Source organism: Chelmon rostratus, chromosome 6 (genome assembly GCF_017976325.1).
Source record: "Chelmon rostratus isolate fCheRos1 chromosome 6, fCheRos1.pri, whole genome shotgun sequence".
In the NCBI taxonomy this organism is placed as follows: Eukaryota; Metazoa; Chordata; class Actinopteri; order Chaetodontiformes; family Chaetodontidae; genus Chelmon; species Chelmon rostratus.
In genome coordinates this window covers 13,204,863-13,224,775 of record NC_055663.1, presented here as the reverse complement: position 1 = coordinate 13,224,775, position 19,913 = coordinate 13,204,863, and the positions used below count along the sequence as shown (strand labels likewise).

The 19,913-nt window shown below is 42.5% G+C and overlaps 1 protein-coding gene across 1 annotated transcript; it reads right to left on the bottom strand.

The window, feature by feature from the left end:
- Positions 1-455: 455 nt before the first annotated feature.
- LOC121607450 (lysine-specific demethylase RSBN1L-like) lies at positions 456-13,217 on the bottom strand. Its single transcript, XM_041938249.1, has 8 exons — positions 12,722-13,217; positions 12,328-12,453; positions 11,114-11,802; positions 4,899-5,036; positions 4,629-4,771; positions 4,256-4,423; positions 3,771-3,882; positions 456-2,982 (listed from the first exon to the last, which is right to left on the bottom strand). Exons 1-8 carry the CDS (start codon positions 13,209-13,211, stop codon positions 1,300-1,302), a joined length of 3,549 nt encoding a protein of 1,182 aa, XP_041794183.1. The 5' UTR covers positions 13,212-13,217; the 3' UTR covers positions 456-1,299.
- Between the last annotated feature and the right edge of the window lie 6,696 nt (positions 13,218-19,913).

The following is a 19,913-nucleotide window of genomic DNA, read 5'->3' as shown; positions in this document are numbered from 1 at the left end:
ACTGCTCAGTTTCAGGTCTTGAAATTGTGCATGCTAGCTCACTGGGACACCTGAATAGAGCAGAGGCATCATTAATGTCATTCGTAACACCTGTGCTTTTCCTACTCTGGCCAGTCAAAACATCTGCTCTGAAAAAGGTCAGCATGCTACCATGGACTTTTAACATGCTTGCTGTTAGCAAGTTAAAGTAACATTAAGCATGTGAGCATTGTATATAAAACTAGTCGAACTAAAATAATCAAGTACAAGTACAGCTTAAGACTGACAGGTTTTTAGAGATATCCTGACACAACTGCAGTGACTGAGAAACACATTTTGAACTCTTGTGGCAGCAAATTTCACAGCAATCAATCCAACAGTTTTCAGTGTTGGACCAACATTGTCATCTCTAGACCCGAGCCACTGAAGAAGCTAAAAAGAAAAGCATTGAAACCTTAAGGATATGAAATGCAGGAGAGACAGTAACAGTAGGTCAATATTTTTGAACCATTTATTGAGAGGTTCTGATCAGAGTATAAATCACACTACCAAGTCTTATCTTAGGAAATAAAATGTATTTACAACAAAATTTTCACATACATTGGTTTCAAATAAAAACAGACAGTAAATGATATAAATAAGTTCTATGGAAAATAAAACTTGTCTTACAAAAAATATATGCAATTTCTGTATACATTTTCTCACATTGGTGCTAATAACATCTATACTGTACAGTTTTGGTACATACAGTATCATTTACAGCCCTGTGTGAGTCAAACAACGTCCAGTCTGAAAACAACTACTTGCTCCAATTTTGGAGTGTTACAAACAACAGACCCCAATGACTAAAGCAACATGGCAAAGAGGATTTCAGCAGGAGCTCTGTGACATCCCAAAACGTCCCAAACAGTGAATGTAGGTAATTCCTATAGCAGGGAGTAAGGATGGTTGTTTTCAGAGTGGCTAGTCCAGTACCTAAAATAGGTGCTTTAAGAGCGAAGCTAAGTAGTGCACAGGCACTGACACATGGGTCACATAACATTTTATATAGAGCCTACATACATTCGCTAACAAACGTGAAGTGAGCTACTTAGCTTACATTCTTAGGCACTGCTAAAATACTTGGAGAATGCATCCTCTTTTCACGACATCTCTGGAGTAATGTGGCTGTGGCAGCACAGTAATGGAACGCACCCGCACTCCTATTTGCAAAATTAGAAAGGCCAGTTGATGTCTGAAGGAAGGATGCATTTTCAAATACTTTAACAAAGCCTTGGCGTAAGTTGTACAGTAAAAAAAGAAGACTAGACACCTAGACATTCATATTAAGAAGTCTTTCTGTGTTTGGGGCGTGTGTGTTTTAAGGGGCTGTTTTAACGAGTGCTGTGGCCGAGTGTCCTGTAGGGGTGTGGCAGGTTTTCCCTGCGCCGTGTCCTTTACTTTTGGTCCTTTAGAGGGCACAACTGTCCGACTGTCAGATCCAGGCTTCGAGGAAGAGCCTCGAGAGTCACTGTGATGGTGGGTCTTAGGCCTACTGTCTGTGAAGGAAAGGGCCAGAGTTTGGTGAGCCTCCATCGGCTTAAAGAGGTCAAAGGTGATGAGCGTCCGTGGTGGTTTGTGTTCTGGTGGTGCAGAGGCAGTCTTCTTCCTCTCCTCTTTACTGTTGACGTCTTTCTTTCCCTCTTTCTTTACCTGAATGTTCGCAGGTTTGGGAGTGCCCGTCTTACCGTCTTCTCTCCCCGACTTTGCCTGCACCCCCTGCGTGCTCGCCGCGTTGCCCTCCCTGTGTCCGCTTTTCTCCTTCTTGCCGTGCGAGGACTTGTGTTTATGCGAACAGGCGTCTCGAGCCTCCTCTCTGTCTGGCCGTAAGAGAGACGCTCCCTGTGTGCCTCCCCTGTCTTTATCGTGCTCCTTCTCTCTCTTGCCGTGGGTCTTTGAGTCCCACTCCTTGGCCCACTTCTCGTCTCTCTGTGCAGGCTGGGATGTTTGAGAGGCTTTACTGCCCTCTCTTGTCCGCTCCTCGTCCTCTTTTTTCCTTATCTGTGGCAGCGGCTGCATCGCCGTGCTTCCGTCTCTTCCTCCCTCAGCCTTAACTTTCTCCTGCTCCCTCGCCCTCTCCTTCTCCCTATCCCTGTCTTTCCCCCTGTCCTTTTTCTCCTTTTCCTTCTCTTTACTCCTGTCCTTCTCCTTCTTCTCTTTAACCCTCTCCTTTTCATCTTTCTCTCTTTTTCCTTTATCTTTTTCCTTTTTGAGTTGGGATGTGTTGTAAGTGCTTGTTATACTATCTTTAGTTTTCTCTTTTAGACCTTGACCTGGTACCGTCGTCTTTTGCTGCCTCTCTTCCTCCACATCATTCTCCTTCCTAATGTGCTGTAGTGACTTTAAGGATGCACTGTCAACTCCACCCTCCTCGTGGGCCTTCTGCACTGTCCGGCATGCGTCTGCATCTTCACCCCCCCCTCCCCTGCCTTCCTCCTTCTCACCTTCCTCAGCTGTAGGCTCCATTAGTGTGTGAGCGAGTACACCTTCATCTCTCTCCTTCTTGACGAATGGCGGAGACGGTGTTGTTGACAACTGCTTAGTCTCGGCTTTGTTCTCTTGCTCTTCCTCCTTGAAAATCTGTGTCGGAGTTTGTGGGGGCGGCCCCTCCCTTCCCTCAGTCTCCTCATCCTCCAGCTTCATCGCTGTTTGTAAAGCAGGGTCACACTCTTTCCCCTCAAGCTCCTCGTCTTCCTCTTTGATATGAAGTGTTACTTCTCTTGGTGCACACTTCTCCTCTTCCTTCACCTCTTCCTCCTCCTCCTCGTCTTTCTCTTCCTGTTGGTGATACTGTTTGAGTCGGATATGCCAGGCCAGACTGCAGACAGCAGACACAGTTTTGAACTGGTGGACAACTCCTCTGGGAATGAAGTAGATGTCATCGTGGTAGAGCTGAATTCGGGCGTATCGGATCCCCTCCCTCCTTAGCTGGTTCAGCTTGGCGTCATCGATCCACTGTACACACTGTAGATGGAGTGACAGGAACACGTGAGATTCAGTAGTCTCTTGAAAAATGAGCAAATATTTTAATACTTGCATGGTAGAAACAGAAAACTGATTCTGATCATGTATTGCACAGACTAACAGTATTATAAGTAAGTAGAAGTGAGTTTTCTTTTTGCACTTACAGCTCTTTAAGACACTTGGGGATATTGCAACAAGCTGTAGACTCATTATCACCTTGTAAAGTTGTTAGGGTGAAAATGTTAAAATGCAGTTTCCAATATACACATCTAGCAGACACGGAGTAGCATAATTATTAATTTGTAGTCCAATATTAACTCTCTTCGCTCAGTTTCCGGTCTACACCAACTCCTGAGAAAATGATCTGTCTCTGTAACGGCTAAATGCTAAATGCTAAGCTGTCTTCACTAGTCAGTTTGGTAGGTAGCCTACAGTAGGCTTCTTAAAGCTTTTTTTACTGAAAACAGCTGCCTGATGCTCGAAAGCTGGGTTGACAATAGTAATGACAGCGAACCAAGCTTGGGCCATAAAACCAAAGCAAGCTGAAACACATGATTACGCTCAACAGAGCTGAAGGGAACTGCAGAGATGGGTGAAAGATATGGGTGGATTCATCACTACAAGCAACCTCTTTTACATTACAGAGTCATTTGATTTCTTGTTAATACAAAAATATGTATTTGTGCAGTTTTAAAGGACATGCATTTGATCTCACAAGCAGAAAAGAGATCTTTTTATCTGCTGCTGCTGCTGTGTGCTGCAAGGCACAGTTAATAAATCTGACCCACCTGAGACAGCGGAGGTTCGTGAAGGTCCAGCTGCAGCCTCATGACCACGTCTGGGAAATCTCCAGCATGGAAACACACAACATCTTTGGTGATCCGGGCCGGAGCACATGTGCTGTAAGGCAATAGGCACAGTCCTGTTTACTGATCTGAGTTCAAATCTGAATACAAATAAACAGCAACATCAACTGTGTTTCTTACTCATCACAGCTGTACAATGAAGGACTTTGACACGGAAATGCTCCCCATAACCCATTATTTCACAATATACTTATATCTGCAAAGATGTATTCTGTTACCTGCAGTTGTTTTTTTTTTTTTTTCCAACATCGACCATCTACACTGTACTGACTGTTAAACCATCTTCAACGGCAGATCAAAGGTCATCTGGCCAAGACAGCTGTCTGGTTGTATTCTATGCAACGTAAGTGCATTAATGTATGTGTGTGTGTGCTGCATTTGATTAAAAGTTGTGAGTGTGTACTCACTCCTCTCCGCAGCGCACAGCCTTCAGCACACCTACAGCAGCAGTAGTTTGTCTCTCGAAGCCCTGACCGATGTGGTCAGCGTGGGCTCTCGTCCGGTCCTCAAACAGCATCTCCCTGGGCTCACTGGCCCTGGGCAGATACTGCAGGTTCTTGATCTCATTGGTGGACCTGAAATACATTTATTCACATCAGCCAGGATACAATCATGGCATGGTTAAGAACCTGTATGTGGCATGAAATATAAGCTGAACGTAATTCAATGATTTGCTGCATCAGCTTTACTTCAAACATTTTTTTTTGAAAACAAGGTTGCTGGTGAGACGATAACACCTGTGCACTGGCAAACATTTAAAGCTTTGATATGCCAACCCACCTTTTCCTTTTGAAGGGTGATTTTGGCATGTCTGCCATAGGGATCATCTGTTCTCCAGGTCTGACCCACATGATGGGGCCGTCGTCACTCTCAGTGGGGCTCTGCAGCCGCAGACTGGAGAACGTTCCCCAGGGCAGAGTCCGCTGTATAAACACAGGGTGAGAAACTGTGAGTTACATAATGACTCATGGCCATACACAGGGAAAAGTTAGACAGACTTTCACTGGCTGAAATGGCGTTTACATACACAGGCATAATAAACATACTAACCTCCAGAAAGGGAGACTCCTCTAACATGCTGATGAACTCGGGGAAGTAGTCTCCAACCTCTTCATCCACAGCCCCGACCAGACTGACCTGCCGCATGGCCCCGGCACGGTAAGTTCCCTGGGAATATGTCCGCTTCACCTGCAGGATGAACCGTAGAGAAGGCAAATCAGACCCTCAACCAGTAGGTATCAAAATATCCTAGGTAGACAAGTCTAACTAAATCTGACATATACTCTACTGTCAGTTGAGACCTTTTCAAAAACATATACGTCTTTATACATGTTAAAATTGAGGCTAGCACTGTCAGTGTGCTCTTGACATAAATGGTGTGACCTGTCCATTGCACCTGCCTATAATAAAGCACTCAGTACCATCAGCACCTGCTTGGTAGTTAACAATACAAAGATTTATGTCTTTGGTGGCTCCAAGACACTTCGCAGTAATCTAGAGAGGCAAATGTCAACAGAGGACAAATTAAAGGCAAACTGTTGTTACTCAGAGGAACGAAAGACTGTTTTACAGAGAAATTAGAGAGAAACCAAAAGAGAAAATGGGAAGACAACAAAATCAGGCCTCAGGTTCACACAAGTCCCTTATCAGACATTAAAGCTCAGCTGGGTGAATGTCAACGTTAAAGTGTGAATGTTATTTCATGCAGCAGGGATGGTGCCTCAGAAGAGCTCATAAACCTTTATTATGTGTCAGAATCTGGGAGATTCAACTGGGATTGTTTGAAAGTTTTTGTTTATGCTGTTATCGTTCTGCATTGTAATAGTGCAATGTACCAAATGTATTGTGTGCATTTGGTGGGTGGGGCTAAAAGTATACATGATATGTGTATGCTGGCCTACAATAACTATGAACTGTACATACATATTACACAAGGAGATCTCCGGTCATCTAACTGGACTCACAGAATACGTTATACAATGAGGTCAATTTACATCAGGACAGGGGTTTCACCTCCCTAGATGCACCACTAAATGCTGTATGAAGTCTTTTCTTCTGTAATGTATTAGCTTTTTAAACAAATGTATTTGGCCTATTAATAGCTATAGATGTGACAGGGTTTCTGGCTTCTTACTGTCACTGTTTTTACTTGATGGTGTTGGTGACAATTACACAATTGGTTGTTTACTTCTGTATACTGTATTTATTTATATTATTAACCGCTGTCTATAAGCCATATTGCCCCCACGGAGACATTTAAGCTTCCCTCTACATACACTACATAACAGGAAAGTGCAAAGTACAAATGATGGTGCAAATCATGAATGCATGAGCAGGGTAATGGTTAGTATGAAAATATACAATCCTTCTTATCAAACAGCTAAAAAAGAAAATATACAATACAACACTTCTTATCACTACTGTTTGCTACTTTTGATATTTTATTATTATGTATATAATTTTTTACTGCTTGCTATTTTGATATTTTATTCTGTATAGTTTGTTCTTTATAGTCCTATTTCACAATTTTTCACTTTTTTTTTAAAATAAAGTCTATCCATCCATCCATCCATCCATCCATCCATGAACAAAATTGTACATTTACTATGTTCCAAATGTTACGAATTACAGGAAACAAAATATAGAGTATGATCAGGGTAAGGAATACAGCTGTTCATTAAAAATGTCCAAAGAGCCTTTTACCTCAAGTTTTCTTTTTAGTGTTTTTTGTAAATCCTCTCTCATAATCCTCGGCTTTATTTACCACTTCAATGTAAATTGTTTAAAAAGGAAAACAAACAAAACTGCAGCATCACAAGATGCCTGGAAGCTCTAACATGGTGATTCTTTGTGAACACTCCCCAGGTCTGAGACACACAGGCCGAAGGAACAAAACACTGTGACACAACTGCAGCGTGTTGTTAAAATGTGCCAAGCCAAAAGAAAAACGAAAAATCTTATTTTGATGGACACATGAGCCACAATCCTAGTGGGAAAGGTGATTTTTGCATTTCATTTTCACTGGAAAAATCTAAAAATGATGATGTGACATCTGCTCGGGTTTGTACGAAACAAATATGTTCTCTTAGATGTGGAGGATATGATTTGTAGTTTCATTTATAATGGCATGTTGTGACACATTTTGCCGTTATTTATTATAAAATTGAAGCTCCTGTGATTTGGATATTGCACTTTGGCATACTGCAATTTTGCTAATATTTTCGTTTAACTGTTCAGGCCTACAAGCTATGCAATAAAATACATGAAACACTGTATCCATTATTCTTGCATATGTGCTTCGTGCCAGCAGGAACTCTTTTTCAGTCTAACAGCAAACGCAGTCATGAATCAATCAGTCACAACTCCAGGGGCACTAAACACTGCTGACATGCCATCAAAGGACGTTAAGCCCAAACCGGCTATATTAAGAAAATATGCTGACAGTTGTATTGAGTTTGGTTTATTGAGAACAGCAACAGGATGAAATGCACCATCTGCCCTATGTTGGTAGCGGAGGAAGTCATGATGCCAGACGAGCTGAAGCAATATCTGATTACAAAGCACTCGGAATATCAGTATGATCAAGGGAGGGAGAGGGAGACAGACCCTTTGGAAACATTTTCTTCCCAGTGAGGGGTCCCTCAGCTTGAATAATTTCAGCTTTTACTGGTCTAAACTGATTGTCTCATTTTTAAAAGCACGTTTAAATGATGCTAGAATACAAGCTGTGATTTTTTTTCATTTAAGAAGTATCATTTCACTAATTGCTCTCTCAGGTGGGTCAGATTTCTCAATCGAGTCTTAGGTTATGGAAGACATAAATATGTATCTAGTAATCATTAACACATAGTTCTTGTTATGTCTTCAGACATTTTTGCCTCATAATAATTAACATCATTTTATTTGGTGGGGGGGTGGGGGGGGGCAAGTCTCACATGGAAACTAGAATTACTGCCTCTCGGCTGTTTGCTTCCGCCAATCAGTCAAATTGTAGTTTACATCCTCATATACTATATGTAGTGAAGACGTTGAGGAAACTTAATAAAAGCTGCTGTCTTCACTCAGGGTTTTTACAGAGGACTGACAGAGAGCTTCATCACATGGTGCAATGACAATCACCTGAAGCTCTCAGCAAAACCAATGAGCTTGTGGTGGATTATAATGCTTCAAATATGGATGTTACAGAAAAGAGGCTACAAATTCTAAAACGTGGATGCTTCACACACACACCTTCAACACAGCAGGAAGACAAACACAATCACCACACTTTCAACGTGGGCACCCAATTCAATATCTGACCAAAAATGAAATATGGTCCCATTCTGCCCTTCTGTTCATGAGTTACGGCGTCAAATGGCCTGACTACTGGCCAGAAACGTGTTGTTGCATAACATTAGAATCTCATTTGACATTTATCTCAGACTAAGGGTGTAAGGATTCATCGATCTTTATTGATGTATTGATTCAATGATCAACCATTCAATAGTGAAAACATTGTTCCACGTCATCACCTTTTTGATACGCCTTTATTTTCAAAATTTTCTTGGCATGTCTGTGTCACTGGTTACGTGTGAGTGCACCTTCTTTCTCAACATTTAAACAGTCCCAGTGCCAGGCGGGACTCCCTAAGTCGCTATATGTCCCGTGTACACCGAGTATTTTGAACCTGATGTATGTTCTCGTCGCTCACATTGAGTCGTCTCATCACTTTATGGATGAGCTAACAAAACTTAAAAAGTAATTTATTAACCTAATCTTTGCCTTGAACTCAAGCTTAATCTTACACAAGACCTCAGACTGAATAGGAACCTGAAACAGAGATGCTGTTTTATTTTTTCGTCATCATTGATTTATGAAGATTCACTTTGATTTTTGCTCCTTGTACTACTGGCACAGCTGCAGCTGTGACTAGATTTCCCTGCAGATTTCCACATGACTATTCTGATATCAGTCTAGTATTTTGCATCAATAGATGGCCAGCTGCTGGGCATCTAAGCCCGTTTGGGCTGAAGTTTGCCTTCTGGGCTTTCTGCCAGAAAGCCGCTGTTCATGTCCCATGTAAAATGAAAAATCAACATCGATTTATTATTTTAACCCAAACCATGATCTTTTGCTAACCCTAACCAAGTTGTTTTGGTACATAAACTTAACCAAATAGCTGTGTTGCCTAAACATTTCCAAACTGTGACTAACAACTGAAAATGATAAGTTAACTAAATCTAAGAATAAAAAAGTCAAAACAAAGACCTGATTTTGACCCATTCATTCACACAACCTGCACACAACCCGGAGCGGGTCGTTTGGCCCTCTTTATACCATCTCACCAGACTTCCTGAAGGCTTTCTGGCAGAAAGCCCTGAACTTAAACTCCTCCCATAACTGTCAAGACAGGCTAACAAGGCAGACTAATCAATTTCCGAGTTCACCGAAGCGTGCACTGCTACGTTCTGCAAAACCACTCCCATCCTCCCAAACACCATGGTTTCAGGGAGTCCCAGCGTTAAATAGATAAAGGGAAAGAAGCCAAGACAACAACGATGCAACAATGCCTTAAAATAAAATTCTCAGGAAACACGACGAACCTGCCCGGGCACCTAAGAAAGAAACATGGCTTTGCTAGCATTAACATGTCAGATGCCACCTGTTCTTTTTGTGCCTGTGACCCAGCTTTTTCTGGCAAAAACTGAACCGTTCCTCCAAAGAGCCACGAGTATCACAGCTACCATTTCACATTTCATTTGCAATGACATGAGGCCTTACAGTGTTGACAACAACGGTTTTCGTGAGCTTCTGCGTGTTCCAGAACCAAAATATGTAATTCCATCGAACAGCACAAAACTTATACTAAACCCGTACAATCTTCAAATGGCTTGAGTCAGGTTCATTCTTTCTGTCTCTCTTTCCTTCTCTCTCCCTGTCTGTCTGTTTCTTGTTGGTTGCTGTTTGTCTCTACAATGGCTTTGTTGATGACTAAGTTGCCTCTGCAGTGGCTCTGTGTTTTACTTGCTGCGTGGCTATATTGATAAGAAGGCCATATTAAATATGGTATACTATTGTGCCTTGTTTGCCTGGACATTGAAGTCATTGTCTACAGAGATACAGACACTGACAAGATTTTGAGTCTAGTCATATATGTTATTGTGTGTGATTTGTGATGTTTGTATACTATGGAGTATGTCTGACAGTTGGTTATTAAGGTTTTGTGATTTTCTTTGTTTTTATGCAGTGTTGTACAATTTGCTTTGATGAGTAACTAATTGTAGGTCGTTTCTGCACTGTTTTGTGAGTTGATATTTGTAACTAATTATGTTAAATGGGCACGATACAATTTCATATTGATTGCAAACCCCTGAATTGAATCAAGTCAAACTCGGATCGTCGAGGGCATTGTGATATCAGCAAATATATTGTTTTCCAAAGAATCAATATAATATTGTCTCGTGATGAAACTTGTGATTTACACCCTGTCTCGGAGTGAGCAGTCAGCACTGCCATCCGAAGAAGTCAAAGATAATTATTCTAAGCTTAGTCAGAATGAAAGGAAAGCTATCAGAAACTTCTAAACAATAAAAACAACCAAGTTAAAGCAACACCCTGATGGTTACCACTCACAATTGTTTGGAAGTGGTGAAGTGACAACATGAACCATCCGTGAATGAAGAGAAGTGGACTTGTGTTCATTTTATGAACTCAGCACCCAGGAAGCTGATTTTACTCTCCAGCAAAACAAAATTATCAACACAAACCAAGACTACTATGGAACAGTCTTCCTGAGTGCGGACATTGTTGCTGTCACCTTTACAAAGCCCACAATCTTTGAACTTAGACAAACTCTCTTCAGCAGTATCTTCGGGGGCTGACGTGAAAGCACACTAACAGACTAGCTTTTTAAGAAACCATTTTGTTAGGTGAGAAACAATGAGACACAGATCTTTAGGGCTTACTGCTCTACGGGACAATCTGGACACTGAAACGCTTTAAACACATGAGTAAAGATGGCTCAAGGCAGTGTGAAAAGCTCTACCCATCAACAGTCTGGACAAAGACTGACACACAGATAACTTCAAACACACACACAAAAACTGGTGATGTGTTGTTTCAGCTTGTGGCAGTTGAGTCTGTGCTGCTCACACCTCCAGACTAAAAACTGACACTTCACAGTATCAAAGTGGACAGTTCAGCGTCCTCCTATACTCAAAGCCTACTCATTGTGTTTGCCACTACAGAGGAGAGAAATAACACACAAAAAAAAACAACCATCTTACCTGAGAGTGGAAGTTGACCATGGTTGTTGTCTCTATGTCCTTCTTCCCAAGCACCTCCATCTTCACTGGCGCATTGGGGAACTTGTAGGAGAAGTAGTCCAGGAAGTCTGGGAGGTAGGACGCCGCTCCATGGATGATTCCCATCACAAAACACGCAGCCTGGGCCTCGTCCTCGCTGAATGACAGGGTCACAAACTCCTGGGCGAAGCGCTGCATCTCAGCCGGGGACAGACAGGAGAGCTGCTCGCTGTAGGCGTGCGCCACAGACGCTCCTCCATTGGCCTGCTGCTCGATGTGGATCAGATGGCCAAACTCCAGGCCGGGCAGGCCCGGAGCTGGGGTGCAGTGGAGCGGGGAACTGTAGCCGAGCCTGTCCCTCACCATGGTGGAGATGGAGGCGGAGGTAGCGGCAGTAACGGGAGGATCCTGGTGGTGCGGTGGTGCTGCTGCAGTGGTGTGGAGTAGACTGCTGCTGTTGATGCTGTTGTTCCCATTGATTCGACTGAGGAACTCGGGCAGAGCCAGAGACACTCCTGAACACACCGTCTGGCAGGAGCGATGATACATTTTGGGCCGGCTGTGCCTCTCCTTCACCCGCTCACCATCTTTGTGCTTCTTTTTCTTCTTCTTCTTGAGTTTCTTCAGCAGGAGGTCTTCCTCTGAACCAGCTTTGGGCTTCTCCATAGAGTCTGTGGTGGAGGATAAGACATTTTTAGAGTTAGCACAATGCTGTACATCATTTCAGGCCTATAATATGTAGCTACAGTGACGATTTCAAGTAACACTTTTATATACTTGAGATCACATCTGACCTTTGACAACTTTTTTGTAAAAGAAGGGATTTGTTCAACTAGGTTATGTTTTAATGTTACTGTATATTTGTGTACATTCAGCATTCAGAATTTGCACATACTTTAAATGAATAGTGTTTTTTCCCCTAATAAAAATATATGTTTCATTCAAATATCTGACATATTGTTATAAATCAAATATTTAACCATAATTTTAACTTACTAACTTAACATTTAACTTGTCTTTTTATAATTAATTGTAAGTCACTCAAGCAAAGTTGCCTCAGTCAGACCTCTGACACTGCATCCAGGCAAAGCACATTTAAGGCACTTATGTAATTCAAAGTTCCCCCAAAATAATATAAATATACGAATATAAAACACTTTTCATCCCAACTGATCAGCGTTAGATGTCATCACTACCTTTCTGTGGAGAAATCACCTCCCCGTTTTCTCTTGCGATGTCATGTACAGGTGGCAATTTGTGATTTTTCCACTCTTTATTCTTTTCCTTTTTCTTCTCTCTGTCTTTCTCCTTCGCACGGTGGTCTGAGGAGAGCAGAAGGGGAGACGGAGTGAGGTGAAATGCTGTTACATCCATGCATGAGCAGCAAAACTGACGAGCAAACATTTCCACGTGTATATATCACCATCTGGGCCTAATAAATACTTGGGCCTATGGTGGAGAAAAATTATGTAATAATTTCATAAATCATTTTATTACAGTATATGCTTAACCTACAGTTTTTACTTTGACCATAAACTGGTTTTAGCGGAGTGCTGGAAGTTAGTGATCAGGCTGGCTGTGCTGTCCTACCTCTCTGTAGCATTTTCATGTCGCCGTTCTCGGTCTTTGTATGGCAGCTAGCTGGGCTCACTCTCTCCACACCAGCGGCTGTGCTCCGCTGCGCTTCGCTGCTTTTCTCCTTCTCCTTGTGACGCTTCTCTTTCGCCTTTTTCACTTTGGGTGGCGAGGCGAGGAAGTTGCTGATTTTGAAGATTTTCCGAGCGGGAGTAGCTGGCACCGCGGCGGCGGTGGAGTGGCTCGCCTTGGCCGGGCCGAAACTCCATTTCGCTGGGCTCCCACAACTCTGCTTCCCGTTGTGTTTTTCCCCTGCGCACACCTCTCCGTTCAGTTTCCTGTGCTTCAGGCCCTTCTCCTCCACCCGGACCTTCTTTGGGGGCGGTGGGTAAATGTCGCTGGAAGACTGCGGTCGGCTCTCCGGTGGCCGTTTGGCTATCAAGGGTTTAGGGGAATTTGTTTTGCTGTTTGCTGCGAAATGCATGGAGTCCACGGCCTCGGCCATCTTGGAAGTTTCTATTTTTTACGGTCAGACGTAACTGGTGCGTGAGAGCCAGGCCGGAGGCGGGGCTTAGCGAGTTACGTAAGACGCACGGAGGAGGGAGCGCAGCAGACAGGATTGTTTACAGCCTGCAGGACAAGAAACAGCACTGTACTGTTAACAGCGCAGGCACACTGACTGCAGCAGAACCATGAATATAAAGGAGGCTCTCTGGCAGAATAGGACAGTTGTGAATTCTCTGTCAGGTTTGCTCTGCTGGGCTGGAAAATCATTATTCATATTATACAAAAAAAAGACAATAAAAAGGAATACAAAAAAAATCAACTATATAAATGTACAGTATATACAAAAAGAGTATAAAAATAATATTGCCGGTGGAGAATTTTTGAATTGCACATGGTAAGTGGATAATAGAATACAGAGTTTTGTACTATTGCACAGTAGAAAAATATTTAACACAGCAGAAAAAATATACAAGCACAGTAAGAAAAAAGAGTGATAATGCACAAGAGATTTGCACGGATGTAGTGGATATTAGCAAATGCTGAACTTTTTATTTTTCAATTGTAGGGAACCACTGAAATATATTTGCCAAAATTTCATAATTAATTGCTCATTAGTTCTTATTATAAATGACACATTTACCAGAGAGAGCTTTATAATGTGTACGACATATGACAACAACAGTGATCGCCACAGAAGAAACTTCATGAGTCAACTGTGACATATTATTATTCTTATAGTTTGCTTATTTAACAGCAAAAGTACCAGCAAAGTTTTTGTAGGCACAACATATTCCGTGACGGTTGAAGAACGGAAAATTAACTGCAAATGTTTGAATATGTTCAGAATTTTTCTGATACGCTTTTTGAAAATGTCTGGAAAGTCCTCATGCGTACGGTGTTGAATAATCAAAAACACATTTAAACTAGTTTAGTTTTTCATAAGCATTAAAGTCATTATAGATGCCTATTAATTGCAAATGTACAGAATCAGTCTGTATTCAAAGATAATCCTTTAAACTGTCACTAGGTGGCAGTATAGTGATGGAAATACATTGAGGACCTTTTTTTTCTCTCACTGACCCTCAGAGATGTGTCATCAGGGCTCCTGACAAAACACAAACAAAAAAAACAGAAAAACACAATAACAAATGTTGGGAGGAGTCAGTTGAAAATGTGCCCATTTCTGTTGCGCAACAATGCTTAATCACTACCTTTATTGCACCCAACATTTAGGTGTTATTATTTGTGTAATGTCAACACTATGTAATTAAATGTCAATTCAATGCCTAGACATTTTATTGCATAACATGCTAATATTGTATGAAAGTTATCATTTTGTTATGACAGAAACCAGAAACAAATCCTGCAGTGATGTGGAAAGTTACCTTTCTCTCGACCATTCGGTCAGATTGCCCTCTCTCTCAGTCCACATCCATTTACATGCTACTCTCGCCTGTATCTGCAGAAGTAGAAGACTTAATCTGCCAGGGAGATTGGAAAGGTAGTGTACACATTGTTCATCAGCGCTGACATTGGCTTACTCTAAAATGAGATTTGTTTACTTCGTTTGACCCAAATTGTTCATTGGGTGAATGTTACACTCAGCGCTGACACTTAAACAGTTGCCATAGAAAAGAAGACAAAGTTTGCAGGACAATAAAATAAAGGTTATTTTTGGTTCCCATAACACGAGCCAGTGCAAAGAGAATAAGCCTTTATAGCACCTTCAGCAGTGGTGGAAAGTTTGCACTCAAGCATTTGAGGTACTTGTATTGCGCTCAGTATTTCAACTTTATGCCACATTATACTCCACTGCATTTATTTCACAGCTAGTTACTTTGCATATTAAGACTTGACACAAACACATAAGGATCTTAAAAAATATGATACATTGTTCAAAATAAAATAAATGGTACATGAAATCATTAAAATCTTTTTCACCTCGACCAGCTACAATGGCAAAATGCTGCTGACACATTAATGCAACAGTAGTAATAATGCAATATGATATATAAGGTCACCGAAATCAGCCACACCTTTCTGTGCTTTTAAATGTAATGCGTCTACACGGTTTCTGTTAACCACAGCTGGGAAATAAGTGTCTTTGTAGAAGGTTTAAACATACCTAAAAAATTAAAATAGTCTCTCCTGTCATGGAGGACATAAGAGAATGCCAGGGTCTCAGAAATGTCCACTTTCACCTCAGAGTCCACTCCCACTGGGCAGAAGGTGACAGCAGCAGATGACCTGTTCCCACATTACGCTCGCCTTCCATATCCTTCATCAGGACAAAGGATTCTTAAATATAAATTTCAAACAATGTCGTAATGAAGTCCAGGCTTTTGGATTAGAAACAAATTGACCTGAGGTTATCTGGTGTTGGCTAGCTGTAGGAAATCCAGCCCAGATGTGAAAGACACTTGATTGTTTCATTTTCAAGACTCACTATCAGTCAATTGACAGATGAAAAACCTTCTCACACATGGCAAAGGAATGTATCGGTTGCTGAAGAATTAAGGACTTGGCAACAGGCAATTCGTGTGAATATGAATATGCTAGTGTGTGTGTGTGTGAGAGAGAGAGAGAGAGAGAGTGTAAAAAGAGCCAGGGAGTGATTCTTTTCATTTTAAACTGATACACACTGATTCACAGGACTAAGGCAGGTGTCATATCATATCTGTTCTGCTAAATGAATATATGTTTATTCGTTCTCAGCATTCAAACAGTGAGTCAGTAGAATAATATTGTCCAGGTAGGTTTGTACCTTCAGGCAGGCAGGCTGAGTGTGGTAATACAAGAGGCTGGCGTGGCACTACGACAGTCGTTGGGTTCACTCCAGTTCAGCTGGAAATGGGACACTTATGCACATAACAGACATGACCGACGACACTGGCTCCTCTGCCCAAAGTGGAGGAAGATGAAGTGGTCTGCCAGGAAGCCCCGGCGGCGAGGCAGGACTGATGGTCAGATGTTTGTTCTAGTCTGAGTGGAAAAAAACCACAGTGTTTACACAATCCAGGACAGAGAGTGGGCCAAGCCAGCTCACTGGGGGAATTCAAAACACCGTATCCCAAGAGGGCACCCTGAGGAGAAAAAAAAGCTGCTGTCCATAAATGGGTAAAGCCACGAGTGAGGGTATTATTGGGAATAATACAGCTCCTGGCTGTGCTCTGCTGCCGTCGAGAACAGAACGGATTCATTTCGATGGGCTAAATGAATTGACCCTGCTAACCTTAATCAACAGCATTAATCGTTATCGTTCCTCATGCAGCCCGTGCATCAGGTTAGTTTGTTGTGGCAAAGCAGCGACTGTCTGAGATTTGTGCTTGGCTGTGCTGCGCAAGATGTGGCCCTGTGATGCTAAATCGATACGGCCCAGACAGAAGTCTCTCGGGAGTGTAAACATTTCTCTCACACCAAGTCTAAGTGTTGAAGAACTGAAGCAACTGTGAAAGGTGAAGGGATACTTACTCCTGGCTTTTACCCTGCCAACAGTTGTCAAATGTCAAATGAGCTCATAGCTGCATTAGCAGGGGAGGAGGAGGAAGGGTACAGCTTGCAGTGTAAAGTCATATAGGGTAGAATTGGACAGGTAGTTACCACCTTTACTGTATATACAAGGATTACGAGGCCTCAGCATTGTCTTGTTGAAACAATTTACAGCCTTGTTTCCAAAGTCAACTACTGAACTGATTGATTCCTTTTCTTTTCATTTTCTCAAAATGCAACATTTTTTGTAAAGTGTAGCATTTGAAATTGTCACAATCTGTCACGGCGCTGTTTCTCCAGACGTAACTATAAACTCGCAGGCCAGTGCTGTTCAATACTGAGCCGTTTTCTCCCTGCTTAACTCATTTTTCATTTCTAACCTGATGCTTCCCACACTCCTCTCGCTAAACAAATGGTTTCCTTTGTCATTATTAAACGACAGCTGAAAAATCTCTCCGGCTTCGTGCAGTCAGAGCAAAGCTGGCTAGTGTGAGAGACACACAGAGCGAAAATGCAGGAGGGTCACGTTTCATCACAGTCTCAAAACAAGACAACTTAAGTGGCCTAACAACCATTAAAAACAGACAAATATCTAAAACATCAAATGCTGGCATTGCATGCTATCACTCATATCTCATATCCTGTGGCGGGACTGACATTTACACCCCGGGCCTGAGAAACTAAAGCCTCATTATCTAAACTCCCTGCCAAGCAGATGCCTCATTTAGCTCATGTGACTGTGTTTTCTCTCCTTCTTTTTTTCTGACTATATGTAGACACAATGAATTAGCACAAAACCGAACTCTTAAATGGACGGACAGTCTGCACACGGCGAGCTTAGCTTCTCCACCCAGAGGTTGCCTCACCAATTCTCGACACTTGTTGAGGATTAGCGCTGTGCGAATAACGTCAATAGCACGAGAGGTTTCTCTCCCATGGCACTGCATTTGAATCAAGCGTCCTTCTTGGATAAATCTGACATTCCTGAGTTTCATCACTGGGAAGCGGAACTAAGCCACACAGCTTACAGTAAAATGAAATATGTTCTTACAAATCTGAGTAACAAACTCTTGGCTCCGGCCCAGAAGCCAGTATTTTGCTTCAAATGCATATTTTGACCTGTCGCATCTGTCACTCACATGTTTATGGACCGACTGACAGGAAGCTCGGGAGGCGCCTGCCAAAGCAACTGTGACACACATGCATATTCAAGGCCATAATACTACAGCATCGAGTGAGAATGCATTACAAATGGTCTTCATTAACTGATGTGATTACAATGAGGATACACTGGAATGTAATAATAGGATTATAGTGAGACACATGCTTTCTAAAGCTTTCACAGTTTGCGCTCTTTCATGACAGATTTAGAACTGTTATGGCTAATTCTGCTTATGTTATAAAGTAGAAATATTTGACAATTTCCTCACGCTTCATGCTTATCATCCACTATCTCACAGAGACCATCTACTGAGCAGTACATCCACACGATCCTCCTCTCACTCTCTCTGTTATTTTTTTCTCACCTGTTTCCCTCTCAAAGCTCCTCGCTCCTCATTTCTCTCACAGACTCACTTTCCACTGCATGGCTCCATCAGTTCCCCCCTCCCTCCTCTTCTCCCTCCCACCTTACCTCCTCCTCTCACTGTCACTGCGCCTCTCAAACTGAGGTGGGTCATTTTTACACTCTCTCCCGCCTCTCCTTTTACTCTTCACTCTCAGGACGTGATGAGGTTAACAGCACTGTGCGTATGTGGGACCTTGCTGGCCTTCTCGAGCCTCTCTTGGACCACAGTGGACTCTGATGAAGCAGACCTCCTGGGAGATAATGGATTTGGGCCTTGCGGTGCGACTCTGATACCTGAGGGGCCGTGCAGACAGAGGCAGGATGACAGCACGTGTCCCTACCTATTTAGTCTGCCACCGCTGACTGTCCATTTGCCAAAGCAGCTTGGAGAGCTGGAAAAGATCATGAGGGATCTGCAGAATCTGAAGGACAATGTGGATCAACTGAGGAAGATATGTGCAGATTGTAAAGTAAGCCAAACTGAGAAAGAGTGTGGAAGGCAAAGAGAAAGAGAGCATGACACGCTGAATGAGGGAAGAGATGGACGTAAGGATGAGAACTGCCTGAAAGAGAGAAATCCAGACAGACTAAAAGATTTCAGTCGGGAGCATGGGACAGACAGGGTTAAAGCAGAAAAGAAGATGGAAGGAGATGGTGACACTGACTCTGAAAAAAGCACAACTTTGGAAGAGAAAGGGAGAAACAAATGGGAAGCAGAGAGAGAGAGCGATAAAGGGGTCGTAAAAGAAAATGAGAATGAAGAAACCCTAAAAGAAGTGGCAGAAAAACCTGGAAAAACTCAGATGGAGGGGGCAAAAGGAAAGGATAAATTGGCGCAGGCAAAGGTGCCAGCTGCTGGTGGATATGAGGGAAGAGTGGACATGGACAGAAAAAAGGAGAGAGAGACAGACAAAAATAAAGGAAAAGATTCGAAGGGGAATTCAAGGGGAGATCGAGAGGATATGTTGGGAAATGGAAAAGAGAAGATGATTACAAGCAATATAAAAAATAAGGAGAAAACAGAAGAAAGTGACCATCACGTGTGGCGAGACGAAACAAAGGAAACAGACAGAAAGACACAAACTGAAGAAGACAGGGGCAATGATGGAATAAAGATGTCCGAGGACCATGATGAGCATATAAATAAGGAGCGAGAGCAGCACGGGGAGGAGAGGAAAAAGGAAATGGAAAAGGGAATAAAAGTGGAGCGAAATAATGAGGGACCAAAACAGACTGAAAGCATCGGGCGAGCAGAAAAAGAGACGACTATAAAAGAAGGGGAGGTGGAGGAGAAAGACAGGGAGACAGGGAAGGAGATCAAAACAGAAGGAGAAAAAAGGGTCCAGAGTGTACAGAGAGACAGTGATGGAGAATTAGCATCCAGCAAGGCAACTGAGAGGGCAGACTTTGTTTCAATCAGCCCGACCCCTCATTCTACCATCAGTTTAGCTCTGAGGCGTGACTCCATGGACTCAAACGAAGCTGTAACCTTTGCATCATCTCTTCCATCTTCTCCATTGTCCAGTTCGACTTCACATTTGATCACAGGTGTCAATCAAGAGATGACAACAACTGCTCACAGACTTCAAGCCCAAAGGACAGGCCTTGAATCAGCTGGCATTTCTGAGCACCCAAGCTCTCGTC